The sequence below is a fragment of the Protopterus annectens genome, chromosome 3.part1 (assembly GCF_019279795.1).
Source record: "Protopterus annectens isolate FY-2018-M chromosome 3.part1, PAN1.0, whole genome shotgun sequence".
NCBI lineage: Eukaryota > Metazoa > Chordata > Ceratodontiformes > Protopteridae > Protopterus > Protopterus annectens.
This window is the reverse complement of record NC_056732.1, coordinates 1,563,370,088-1,563,383,769: the sequence shown is the minus strand read 5'-3', so window position 1 is coordinate 1,563,383,769 and position 13,682 is coordinate 1,563,370,088. Positions and strand designations below refer to the sequence as shown.

General features: G+C 40.1%; 1 protein-coding gene across 1 annotated transcript in view; it reads left to right on the top strand.

Moving 5' to 3' along the window:
• The window catches only part of LOC122797804 (SCO-spondin-like), a 4,708,783-nt gene that overhangs the window by 1,411,842 nt on the left and 3,283,259 nt on the right, over positions 1-13,682 (top strand). Inside the window, exons 35-36 of the mRNA XM_044066325.1 lie at positions 6,351-6,588; positions 8,374-8,526. Of these exons, the coding sequence (XP_043922260.1) occupies positions 6,351-6,588; positions 8,374-8,526 (391 nt within the window). The remainder of the gene's footprint in view (positions 1-6,350; positions 6,589-8,373; positions 8,527-13,682) is intronic.

Here is a 13,682-nt window from a genome sequence, read left to right as displayed (position 1 = left end):
TACTCTTTTGAGTAAGTGCAGTGGTATCTTTTATATGCACCTGAGCTACTACTAACCCATGCAGATAAGACCTCATTTAACATTTAAAGGAGTACAGCACCCTCTTTATTGCTGTGTTATAGTGTTAGTATTGGAAAATGAATCCACGCACCTGATGTGGGAATAGAACCCACACTCTTCTGAATTGTCATATTTTATATTGTCTGACTGGAAAAAAATTATGTATACCAGCCTCCTTTTCCAGCTATCAATCATTTACCACACATCCTTCAAAACCAGAAAAGAGTAGGGAATATTCCACAGTATCCCTGTCAAATTACCCCCAGTCAGTATAAATGCCACCTCTTGTCATCGTCATCATCAACCCCGTTTTTCCTGTCTCTACTTCTCTTAGTTAAGCGTTATTGTCAATCTTCTTCAACAGTCATGACCACCTGTTACAGGTCTTCTGTTAAGCAGTCCATCATTCTCTTAGTTGGACATCCTTGTATGCACTTGCCTTCTTCCTGTCTCTTCCAAATCTGCTTTACCCGATTGTCTCCTGGTTTCTTGTACATTGGACTGAAAGACTGTAATCTGTTCTCCTTGCCATTCTTTTCAGTTGGGCTACTTTGTCTTCTGCTGTAATCCCCTCATTTTTTCATCTGCCCTGCAGTGTACATCCTACTACCTGCCTTAGGTACTTCATCTCCATCACCTCAAAATTCTTCAGCTGCTCTGACTTCAGTGCTCATTTTCTATACCACACAGAAACACTGGTTGAACAGCTGTTTTGTACGCCTTATTTTTCAGCTTCTTTTGCTTTCTTCAGCCATACATTACCCATGGCACTGTACACCATTTAGATGCAGTGCTTCTGCTTTCAGCTTTGTTCTCCTCATTCAGACTTCCCTTTGTCCCAAATGCACCTCCCAGTTACTGGAAACTATTAACCTGTTCTCTTCTTTTCCTTTCTACCTTAGTTTTCTGCTTTTTCTTGATTTTTCCCATTTTCTGCTATGAACTTTACTTTGACCGTATTCGGTTTCATCCTATATGTCTTTAATTTTTTATACTACAGTCCACTATCATTTGATGACGTTCTTGTTCAAAGCTTGTAGTGCCACCTCATCTGCATACAGCAGTTTTGTCTGTCTGTCCCCTTTGGCCTGTTTGCTGATATATTCTATCGGGTCTATATCACTTCGTCAAACAGGCAATTTATCGAATCTCTATTAATCAAACTTACTTTAGCAAAAGATGACTTTAATGAATGATTGTTTCAGCAAATTTTCTCACAGGGAAAGGAAGTAGTTGGCCATAATTGGGAATTTGTCCTTTTCCCCACTGTAGTGCGATCTCGGAGTTAGTATATTTAGTTGGATGGTGTGGGGGGACACAACCCCCACATTGGGGAGGAGTGGGGGGCACTGAGTTTTAAATTGTGTAGTGCTTGGTACAGTTGCTAGCTGACCCACTAATTTCTTTCCCTTTGAGAAAAATTCACTGAAACGATCATTCGCTAAAGAGTGCTTTCACTAATGTGAGTTCGATTAATAGAGACTCGATAAATAGACTGTTCGACAAAGTAATTTAGACTCATTCTATCAGTAATATGAACTATAGGAGTTGCAGAACCAAACCCTGATGCACACCAATCCCACTAGGAACCCCTCTGTAAGTCTGAACACTGTTTGTACTTGTGTCACTGGATCTCTGTACATAGCCTGCACTAACTCTACTAGTGTTTCTCAGACTTTGTATCATTACAAGACTGCCCAAATTAGTTTTCTTGGTCAAAATCTAGTAATGCCCATCTAGATTATTTCTTCATCTCCAACTTCTGCTTTACTGTTTGTTTCACTACAGACATCGTGATCTGAATCAGAATTGGTCATCTTCCAGCTTACTTTCTACTCCTCTGCATGTCCATTTATCAGTCAACTTCTCCAGCACTTTCGTGCAGTATCACAGGAATTTGATACCTCTGTACTGCCCATAGTTGTGAATGTACCTTTATTTTTCTTGTACACTGGCACTAGGTGCTTACTCTGTAGTCATCTGTAATAATCTTGCCCTCCATACTGTAAAGAATACCCTCAGGAGCTATTTATCCCCTAACACACACAATATCTAGAGCTTATCTGCCTGACTTAATTTGGGCATGACTCTTTCCCACACTACTTTTTTGTTAGCGCAATTCATAAATCTTTTTGAGTGGGTTGTCCTTCCTCTTTCACTGTAGGCTGTGCATGTGAAAATACAGCTTCTGAAGGGTTTTCTTTATTCAGAAGCTTCTGGAAGTACTCATTCCATCTGGCTTGATTACCTTGCAACCTGATAGTGCTTCGTTGTGCCATTTGCTGAGCCACTTTCTGAAGAGGGTAGATTTTTCTCTGACACCTTCTTCTTTGTTATTATGTAAGCTGTCTTAGCCTCTTTGTTATTCAGCCAGTATTCCCTTTAGCTTGATCCAGCTTTTCTGTTTTCCACTTCTTCCTTTACTCTTTTGATAATTTCCTGGATTTCTACTTTTCACTCACAGCCATACCTCACAACTATCCTGATTTTCACAGAATGTCCAGACTTTTGTATCATATTTTTGGTCTTTTCCTAATAACATTTGTTGTTTTCTGGCAAATTACTGAGGATTGAAGTCACTAAAGAATTACATACATTTGACTTTCAGACTTCGTATCCTATAAAAATGCATGCTAACAAAAATTCCGTTATTCTAGTAACTGTCTTGGATTATAAGAACAATATTTAAGATCTGACGTAGTTTTGGGCCTTTTCCCCCCAAATATTATAGGCTTTGCCCAGTTTTTCTTATGCTAAGAAGTTGAGTGGTATGTCCTAGCTTTCCTTATATACCTTATTTTATACCAGTCTCAGCTGCATACCTGATCTATCATCTTCACACTTGCTCTTTAGAGACACTGCCATTGTTCTTCATCTCCACCTAGTTCCTCTTTTTTCTTGAGGTGCTAGAGCCATGTACATTTCCATGATCTCCTGTGCTTTTAATACAGCCAGTTTCCACGTCTTCAGCATAATGTTTGTTGTCCTTAGAGTCTTCTCTGAACACTGTCTGTAGGCAAATGTGGTCAGCAGTATTTTATGTTGTGGGCTAACTTTTTCACTGGGGATGAATTTTCAATCTTTAATTTAACCCCAGTGTCCTTTTCTTATTAAGAGGAAGTCTACTTGAGTAGCATTCTGACCACTTCTGTAGGAGAGCTTGTGACTCTGCCTTTTGAAGAATTATGTGCTGGCCACTGTTAAGCCACTTGCCAGACAGACATCTAGAAATGCCTCCACTTCATTATTATTATTATTATTGCCTCCACCTTGTGGACTCAAGCAATTCTTATATCCCATTTTCTTGTCTCAGTACAAGGATTCAGGTCACCCATTGTCAAGATTAACTCATTTTTGTTCTGGTTTATTGAGGAGGTCCTGTAGCCGCTATACAAATTCCTCATTTTCTCACATCACAGTCCTACTGTGGAGCATAGGCTGAAATCATTTAGAGTACCCTGTCTTTACTCTGGAGCCTGAATGCCACAAATCTGTCACTGATTCAGGGAACGCCCCTCACTGCCTTCAAAGGACTTTTTCTTACCACAACTCCTACAGTATTTCTAGCCTGTCCTTCTCCTGAGTAGTAAACTGTGGATTCCCAGTGAAGAGAGTTCACTGCACCGCCCTTCCATCTTGTCTCTTTAATACACAGAATATCCAGTCTCCTAGCCATAACCAGTGGCTTAGAGGGATAAAACCATGAGTATGGCCCAGGTGACCTGAGTTTAAGTAGAGGCACAGGCACTTATGATGCAGGCTGGATGGATGGGCATTCTCATCCCAGGGGGAGGTTGCACACACTCAGAAGTGTTGTCACAGTTTTTACATGGTGGATGCTGAGGTCATGTGGTGGACATTGTCAATGAGGGAAAAGCTCACCTTAGGCTAACTCACATGGAAGTGAATTAAATGCTATTGACCCCATTGCACACCAACCCCTGGGACAGGACATGTGCTCCCAAGAGTGGGTTAGAAGTGAAAGAAAAACAATCCATGACAGCATAAAGACACTGCCTCAATTGCCTTAATCTCATCATCAGCCCCAAACATAGGTCAGAGTTAATCTGGAGATGACCAGAGAGAGAGATAGTTCAGCAAACTTGATGGATGAGAAAAAGCTGTGGGAACAGCTGATGGCTCACTGTTAAAAAGAGATAAAATAAAGATATCCAGTCTCCTTCTTAGCATCATGTCATCCACCTCCAAAGTGCCTCTTGTAGTAAAACTAAGTTCAGTGTAGTATTCCTTAGTTTACATGCAGTAGATTTATTGTTTTTATGTCCAGCCCTAACTAAGCAGAACTATCCAAGTTAACTCAGTCTGAGTAATTGGACACCAACTGGTTAGTAGCATAATGACCCAAGGCTGTTGCTGTTTATGGAGTGTCACACTTGCCAACAGGGGCATGTAGACGCCCACTACCACCACTATTAGCACATATCCCTGGCATAGGTTAGTAAAGGCCTTGTGTCTACATTTGAAATAGGCTATGCCTGGTAGAACTAACCTGGTCAACAAAAATAAAAATCAATCAGTAATTAATTACTTTTGACTGAATCTGTGAATGAAGTGAATATAGTTTCATAGATTCACAGGTAGGTACTAGGCTATCTGCCCGAAGGCATTTATAAGCCTAGTCAGAATGTGCTGGCTTTCACCGCCCCCTTAGATTAGTTCCCTGTGCCTCTGTCCAGCAGAGCCACTGAAGTGATCCCTGGGGTAAACTTTCTGTTTCCCATCCACTCGTCAAGGTTTTTCTTGAAGAGTGTTAGCGAGGAGCTCTGCCTAATGTAGATTGGAATCTTGTTCCAAAGCATGGGAAGTCTCTGTGACAGGAATCTATCCCTCCAGCATGTCCTATTTATTGTTGTGGTGAGGTTTAGATCCCTAGAGCGTGTGGCTCGAGGGGATAAGGTTTTCTTTAGGTGGAGCATGTCCATCAATTCTGGGTTGAACATGGCCTTGTTTGTCAGGCAGAGATCACCTCTGAGTAGGCGGTATACAACCGAGTACAGCTGGAGAATATACAAAATAAGTCCACACAAATTAAGAACCAACATAAAATAGAAGGAAAACGACCTCGGATTCCACTCAACGTACTTTTATTACTTTATTTTCCTGTGAATTAAGTAAATAAAAGACACTTTGCAAAATAAACTGCACTTTATAAAACAGGAAAAGCATAAAGAAAATCAAAACTAATAGGATTTGTACGTGTAAGACTATCACTTGCTGTTGCATATTTTGTTTTACTGTTTAATTTATTTTTATTTATACCACTGACCTATCTGGTAACTATTAAAAGAAATAACTTACAGTACACAGTGGAATTTTGCTCTTTGCCAGAATGAAATATTATGACTATGTTAAGCTGCATTGCTTTGTCATGATAACTGTTGTGTTACACTGGTTAAATAGCTCCTACATAATAAAAAACAAAAACCATGAAAGTAGGTTTGTATACTGCAAATGTAATTCATATGTTGCTACCTCAATAAGTAAAAAGTGACTATCTCTTGAGTTTTTATAGTATCAGTGTTATTGAACAGTGTAATCTGCATTATTTTCAGTATCCTAATTCTTTACGTAACCATAGTTACAGACTTTTCTCTCTGGTCTTAAACTGTTCAAATTGTCACACTGGTATCTTTTGGAAGAAGGAATAAGCGGCTTATCAGGACATCATTCGTTATTGCTCATTGTCTTTCATTACAGTGAATGGCTGAAAACTTCCAAGGAATGATATTTCAAGTCTCAAATGATTTGTATGTTGCATTAGCAATGGCATTAAATTTGCAATCTTTCGCTAATTATAGTTTCCTTGTTGCTTAACCATACTCTTATGGTATCGCTATAGTTAAAATGGATAACAATTAAAATCAGCAGTAATTGTATAATAATACAATGAACTGTTCTTGTATGTAACGATTTCTCAGTACCATTCAGTAAATAACATTCTGTAAATTAGCTGTTGAAGCTTTTTTATTTTGGACTCCCTACAGGTTTTAGAGTGTCAGCTTAAAGTTGCTGTTTGTACTGTGCACTTAATATATATCTGTTCTTGAGACAAGGTACCTCAGGACCTAAGGTGAGGCTAAATAAGCTATGTCTACTTTAATGAGGTTTGCAGTTCTGAGAGTGACATTTTCCTTTTCGAATTTTCCAAATACTAGATAGCTTGAGATATTACTTTTTCTCCTCATCTTACACAATTTGGATTTCAGATGTGTACTGATATAGTTTGCAATATCTTATTTAAGTATTTATGCATGTCTGCATTTCTGTAGGTATGCAATGGTATAGCTGACTGCTTTGATGGAATGAACTCTTCTTTGATGGTGCCATCTGATGAACAAGATTGTGGACTTTGGTCTCCCTGGACCCCATGGACAGACTGCAGCCAGACCTGTGGGATGGGAATGCAAACAAGAAGGCGTACCTGTGCTGGTCCAACAAGTGACATACTGCATAAGTGCCAGGGTGAAGACACACAGGTGCAGCAATGTTTCTCCATTGCTTGCCCAGGTAAATACAAAAAGAAATAGCAGCAATGTTGAAATCCATGTGATAAGAGTAGGCGATATATCATTAAACATCAGTATCATTAGGAATTTAATATTTCATTACCATTTCATCATTCAGTCATTTTGTCATTCTTTTTCTCAGTTACTGCAGTGTTAATTACCTCAGTGGTGTTCATAGTTTCATTTATCAATCTTACCACCTGTTGGCCATCATGAAATATTATTGCTGTAACTTCATGTTTATGTTTTCTCTGTTTTTTTGTCTATCTGTATTTATATTCATCTATATGAGTATATTTATCTATATCTATATAGCTAGATATACATAGATTTATCTATATAGCTATAGATATAAACAGATAGATATATCTATATATATATATGAGTGAATAGATAGATACAGTTAGATATATCTGTATAGAAGTAAATATGAGTAGATAGATATATCTGTATAGATATAAGTATGAATAGATGGATGTGGATTGATATAGTGAGATTATTTTTGGAGGAACATAACTACTGATTTCTTCTTGTAGTTAGGGAAAGTTTGTTTCATAGTTTTGGAAAGTGTTTTGTATAAGTCATTTTTTTTTCTTGACTGTTGCATTGTTTTATAATTTTTGAAAGAGTTCTGTATTAGTCAGTTTGTTTCTAAACTGTTATTAATATTTGCTGTTAGTATTTGGCTCCTCACTCTGGTGTTAGCCCTCCAAGAGGTTTGCTCTAGTCCTAAACAATTTTATTGTAGTCTCCTGGGGGCTTGTAAGCATTGAGTTCCATCTAAAAAAGGACACTGCTCAATAGGGCTGCCTTCATGAACTAAACATACATACATATATACATACATGCATGCATGCATGCATAAATCAATCAGTCATCCATGAATAAATAGGATCACACATTATCTTGTATCCAGACAGAGGTTATCTCTAATTAACCTAGAAGAAACATGCCAGAAGAAACTCCCCATGGATGAAAGTACTGTAGTTCTTTATCGGATTATGACATTGATTGTTGGATACCTAAAGTGTGCAATAGGTATTGATTAAGGATGGTCACCATACAGTTAGCCTGCAGTGAATTATTGGTCCAGTAATCTGTGGATTCCCATTTTGGCTATAATTGTCAGGATCCCAGATATGACTACTGTCCTGGTAAAATAAAATAACATGTTTTAGTAAATAACTAAAATAACGTTTTTTGATACCTTCTTAGGTGAATTTTATGGAATTTTTATCCACCCTGTTTGAATCCATAGTGTTTATAACATCATATGTTGTGTACTAGTACCACTTGATAACAGGTCACTTTTACAATAAACCTCTGCAGTGCACAGGACAATATAATCTGATTTGCATGTGGTAATCTAAACATTATTCTTGATTAATAAAATTCAGGGTCACTGAAGTATATTATATCACATACATGGCATGTGCAAGTTAAACCAAAGTAGAAGTATGGGGTACCTAAACAGCAAATCACACTCACTATTTTTAATATAACTAAAATAACTATAATATAAATAATGCGGAAGCTTAACAGTCACATTCATTATATCTGACTACTTCCTATGACTTCTCTTTGTTGCATATTAATGTATTGGAAGTCAGTAATCTTAACATCCATAGTTAAATAAAAGATTCAGCTTTACACGGCCTTTGAATTCTGCTGCTATTGTCTGCTGATGTCTTTATATGAATGAAGTGAAAAGGCAGTGCAGCTGTAATGAATGCAATTATAGGTTTGCTGTTTTTATAATAATACTCCGTTTGTTTATTTCCTGTAGTCGATGGAAAGTGGCAAGAGTGGACAACATGGTCAAACTGTACAAAGAACTGCAGTGGAGTGGTGATTCGTCATCGAGAATGTATCCCTCCACAAAATGGTGGGAAGAATTGTCCAATCGTGCCAGGATCAACCTCACCTCACCTGGATATCAGTAAGCTGCCATCTTCTTATTTACCAAGAGTTCTCTTGCCTTCTTGATTTACATGCTGTGATACTGTTGTTTCTGTGTGTGCGTGTGTACAGGTGTGTCTGTGTGAGTGCGAGTGTGTGTGTGTGTGTGTGTGTGTGTGTGTGTGTGTGTGTGTGTGTGTGTGTGTGTGTGTGTGTGTGTGTGTGTGTGTGAGTGTGTGCGTACCTATCAACTTCTCAGCACAAGAAATCTAGACAAAGCCAGAAATCATTGGGTGTCAAAGGCCATAAAATAGGGACAGATTTTAAATATTGTAAATGTAAACTTAGAAAATTGCTAGAATAACAGGTTTTGCATTATTATGCATTTTCTAAAGAATATGAAGCCTGAAACGGAAATGTCTGCTATTATTTAGTATTATTTAGTGACTTCAATCCTCAATGATTTGCCAGAAAACCACAAATTTTATGAGGAGCAGACCAAAATATGAGGCAAAAATCTGAACATTCTGTGAAAATCTGGACAGTTGAGAGGTATGATACACACACGCACGCGCACCCACCCACACACACATACACACACACTGTACTTGCCAGAGATGTTGTGAACAAACCTATTTGATTATATTTCAATGTTGTTGTTTATTTCGGCTTTTTCTGGTTAGGGGCCACCACAGCAGAACTCCGGTCCGCTAATGATTGGCAGTTGATTTTTACGTGCTGAGTTGCCAGCCCTGATGCACAGCCTTCAACGAAGGTATGCCCATTCACGCATGTCTCCACGCAGAAGACGCTCTAGCTGAGAATCGAACCAGACAGCGTTTTACTGTGAGGTGACAACGCTACCGCACCACCACCACCGCGGATATTTGATTATATTTCAATATTAAATCAAATCTAACATTTTCAAACACACACACACACATACACACACACACTTTTGGGATAGTATTGCTTTGCATTTAGGTAGAAGGTGTGGATATTAGGTGAACATCACTGGGGATTTGGCGTAGCATTAGCTCTCTTATGAACCCATGTGAGCCAATCAAATACACCAGTGCTACCTGAACCCACAAAGATGCTTGTTTACAGTTTTAGTATGTTATGTGTGGGATTCTGTTGATGGCATGGTGAGTATGGCTGAGAAGTGAACAAACATCTAAATATACAAATAAAGAGAAATGAAAAATCTGAAGAGTTACTAGACTGCCCCCCCTCCCCCCGGGTACTGCTTAGGGGCTAACCTGCAGTGCATTATGTACCCCTCTCCATGTAGAAGATTAGAGTAGACAGTTATCCAAGCATCCCATTACAATGAGCCTGTCATGTTAGACTCAAGCTGCTGCTTAATATCTCTTTACTTACATCAAATGCAAAGTTTCTTCTCTTCATCAGTGACTCCATCCAGTAATAATATGAAATTTGATGACAGAGTGAAACAAGCATTTGACTCCTCACAGATGTTTGACAATTGTCATATTCATGATGAACTCTGAAGTAAAGTCTGCACTGTATAAATAGTACCAGAATCTAAAACATAATGAAGCTTATAAGCTTATTGTCAAATTAAATGTAGGTTGCTAGTAACCGTGGTGATTGTTCAGTACCTTTGTCTCATATTTTACTATAGTACTCATAGGACCACATAATATGAAAAACTAAAAGATCATTTTCAGGTTTTATTCATAAGACAGTATTACCACAAGGTGAACACGAAGTGTACACATAGTATAACTTTTCTGAGTGAACAAGCAGAACAAGCATTGTGATAAGGCTGTTCTTGGAGTCAGAAAGTGTACAATTTGCAGTAAACTTTATGAATCGGGCCTTCATTTTGTACTGAAAAAATATAATGTGAAGTTGTTCTATCTCGCCTTCATTCTTACTGATGGGTTTGGAACCGATCCTCGGCTCTGACTCGGCCAAATGCAAAAGCTCGAGGTCTTCAATAGGCTTGTGGGGTACTCCCTATCCCATGATGCACTGGTGCTTCTCCTAGATCTCGTTTGCCGGTGCAACAGATCAGGCGTTTCACCAGCTCTGGCCAATGAAATACTCAAAATTTCACTGGCTAGAGCTGGAGTTTCACCAGTTCTGGCCAGTGAAATTTTGAGTATTTCTCTTTCTATTTCTTAGACTGTTGTTATTAGTAGTTAGGATTATAGTAGATAAGTATTTAGCTTGGTTTAGGAGTGTTAGTCAAAGTGCTTGTGCACTTTTTGTTATAATAAGTTCCTAGTCTCCTTCATGGCCGTTTTTGTTCGGTCTTGTTATCTTCCTTCCCATAGTTAGTGTGAATTCTTAGATAAATAGATATATACATATTTACTTATTAGTGTGTTTTTTCTGAATAGCCTGGTGTTTTAGAAGGCTAATTTCCTTACTTTCTTAAGCCCGTTTTTATTAGGGCATTTTCTTTTAGTGTGTAAACTGTTAGACCGTTTATCTAGCCTGTTAAAATTTGATAGAATAATCTTTATATAAGTATGTTAGTAGTTGTTTCTTGTGGATTGTCATTATGTCTCAGCAAGAAAAAGAGAAGTCTAAATCTGGTTTTAAAAAAATGTGCTAAATGTGGACAAAAGATGTCCATCACAGATGGACACTCTGAGTGCGTTTACTGTGTGGGTGAGGTTCACCTTCAAGAGGATTGCTCAATATGCCACTCCTTTAGTTCCAGGGTGATGCATGAAAGAAAGAGCAAACTTATAGCAAGATGTTTGGTAAAGCCCTCTTTCCATGAATCACTAGATAAGGGTGATACATATGACAAACAATCCCAGATCTTCCAAAACATCTTCTGAGTCATCAGAGCTGAAGAAAAGTTCATCAACCAGTAAATCCAGGGTTGAAAAACCATTGACCTCGGTGCCACTAACTTTGGAGCTGACGGTTGTTGTTGGTAGGAGTCAGTCCCCGGTCTTGGAGCCAGTATCATCTACCTTGAAGTCTCCCATATTACAGTCAGTGGCCTCTTCTGTCGCATCTTCTCGGTCCTCAAAACTTTCAGACATGGACGTGGATTGTGTGGTGCAGAGGCTTCTGCAGACACCAGCGCTAGCCAAGCTTTTGTCAGGGCGGACCCCTGGGGCTTCGGAACCAACCAGAACCCTCCCTCCTACTACTGTTCCTCTCCGATCCGACTCCAGGCTTTGGAGCTGGAGTGCTCAGAGCTGATGATTGTGGAACCGTTGGAACCAACATCTGCTCCAGGATTATTGGTTCTGACTACTCAGACTTCCTTGGTGCCGACTGAGGAGTCTAGGAGCCAACATTCACTGGTTGGCTCCGGGGAGGATAGTTGAACCGATATTTCGGTTCCAATTTTGCCTCTCTGGGCTTCTGCGCGGGTGAGTTTGGCGCCTACCTCTGGCTTGGAGCCCACCATTTTGGTGCAGAGGGAATCTCTTGCTTCTGCGGATCTAGGGGTTCCTTCGAATCAAAGCAAGGGGGCCCTTTGATGCCATGAGTAGAGTATTGTCCCCTTGGGCATCCACATCATCAGGACCAGCAACCTCCTCCCCTAAAGTGCCTGTATCTACCTCTGCTTCACAGATTCCACAAAAGCGTAGAGACCCAGAGCCTCAGGATGCCCCATTGGGCAAGCCCTGCTCTTCTGAGACCTCACCAGAAGCTCCCACTGAGGAGGTTCCTAGGAAGAGGCTATGCAGGAGGAAGCATCTGGACTACCCTCAGGAATCCATCACTTCAGACACTGACTTGGATGGTTCAGAAGGTTCCTCACGGTCATCCTCAGAAGATATCTCCTTCATGGATATCTTTAGAGATTCTCAAGCAGAGGGGTGATTGGCAGGCCATCAAACCTACTGATGATGAGTCAGTCTACCTGATGGCTTTTGGGTCTCAACTGTCTGCCTCTTGGGTGTCTCTACCTTTTGACGAACTCATGGACCTGATTTGTCAAAAGGCGTGGGAGTCTCCAGATACAGTGGAACCTGTTCCTAGGAGGCCTAATAAGTATATTACCTCACCACAAAACAAGGCTTTTCTCACCAGAGGAATCCCTGTTGATGCCATGGTGGTGGTGGCAGCCACCAAGAAGGAGTTGTCCGAAACTTCAACGTCGGTACATCCACCGAATAAAGATTTGAGGGTCATGGACAGATATGGAAAGCGCATGTTTACTTCAGAGACTTTTGCTCTTAGGTTGCTGAATTATCTGACGCATTTCACTAGATTGCAGAGAGATCTTCTAAAAGAGCAGGGAGAAACTATAAGGGTTCAGTAGCTGCGAGGGTCTCAAAGAAAATATCCTCACAGCTCTCCACCCTCAATTCCCTAACAAACCTGTTCATGCATCTGCTTTCATATGCAGCTGATAGCACGAGCAGAGCAGCAGGTACAGAATAGCCCTTAAGAGACATTCCTGGATGCGCTTATGTCCCTTTGCGGAGCCCTTTAAGTCATCCTTTATCAACACCCCTGTCGATGGCTTATCCCTTTTTGGACCCAAAGTGAAAAAAATGCTTACCAAGAGTGAACAAGACGGAAAGACTCTGTCTGCCATCGGAGTCCATTTTTTCACACCTACCAGACCTTACCCCAAAGGTCAGAAGGGAGGAAAGATGTGGTTCCGTAAAACTCAAGGAGCCTTTCAGGACACTCATGGTGAACCCTCCTCCAGAGGCGGACGATGGTGTAATAATGGAAGACGCCATCCACGTGGCAGAGGGAGTCCGCAGGGCCAGGGTGACAGAGATCAGTTCTTTGGGAAGCCCTATCAGCGCTCCTGAGAGGAGGCCCACCTGTCCATCTCTGGAGGCAGTCGAGGGATGCTTATCTTTGTACTCACATGCTTGGCTAAAAATAACAAAAGACAGCTGGGTACAAAGCATCATATCCAGAGGTTACTCTATTCCCTTTTCCACCCTGCCTCCCTCAGTAAGAAAAATCCCAGACATTCCACCCAATCACAGGGAACAAGCAACCATAGAAATTCAAAGGTTGCTACAAAAAAGAGTCATCCAGCTGGTCCCTGCAGACCAGATAGGATCCGGAACTTACTCAAGGTTCTTTTTAGTTCTAAAGAAAACAGGGAACTGGAGACCCATTTTGGATCTCAGCAGATTAAACAAATCTGTGAAGAACACAAACGTCCAGATGGTTACATTGCAGTCGCTACTTCCTTTTCTAGGAAAAGACAATTGGATGTACTCG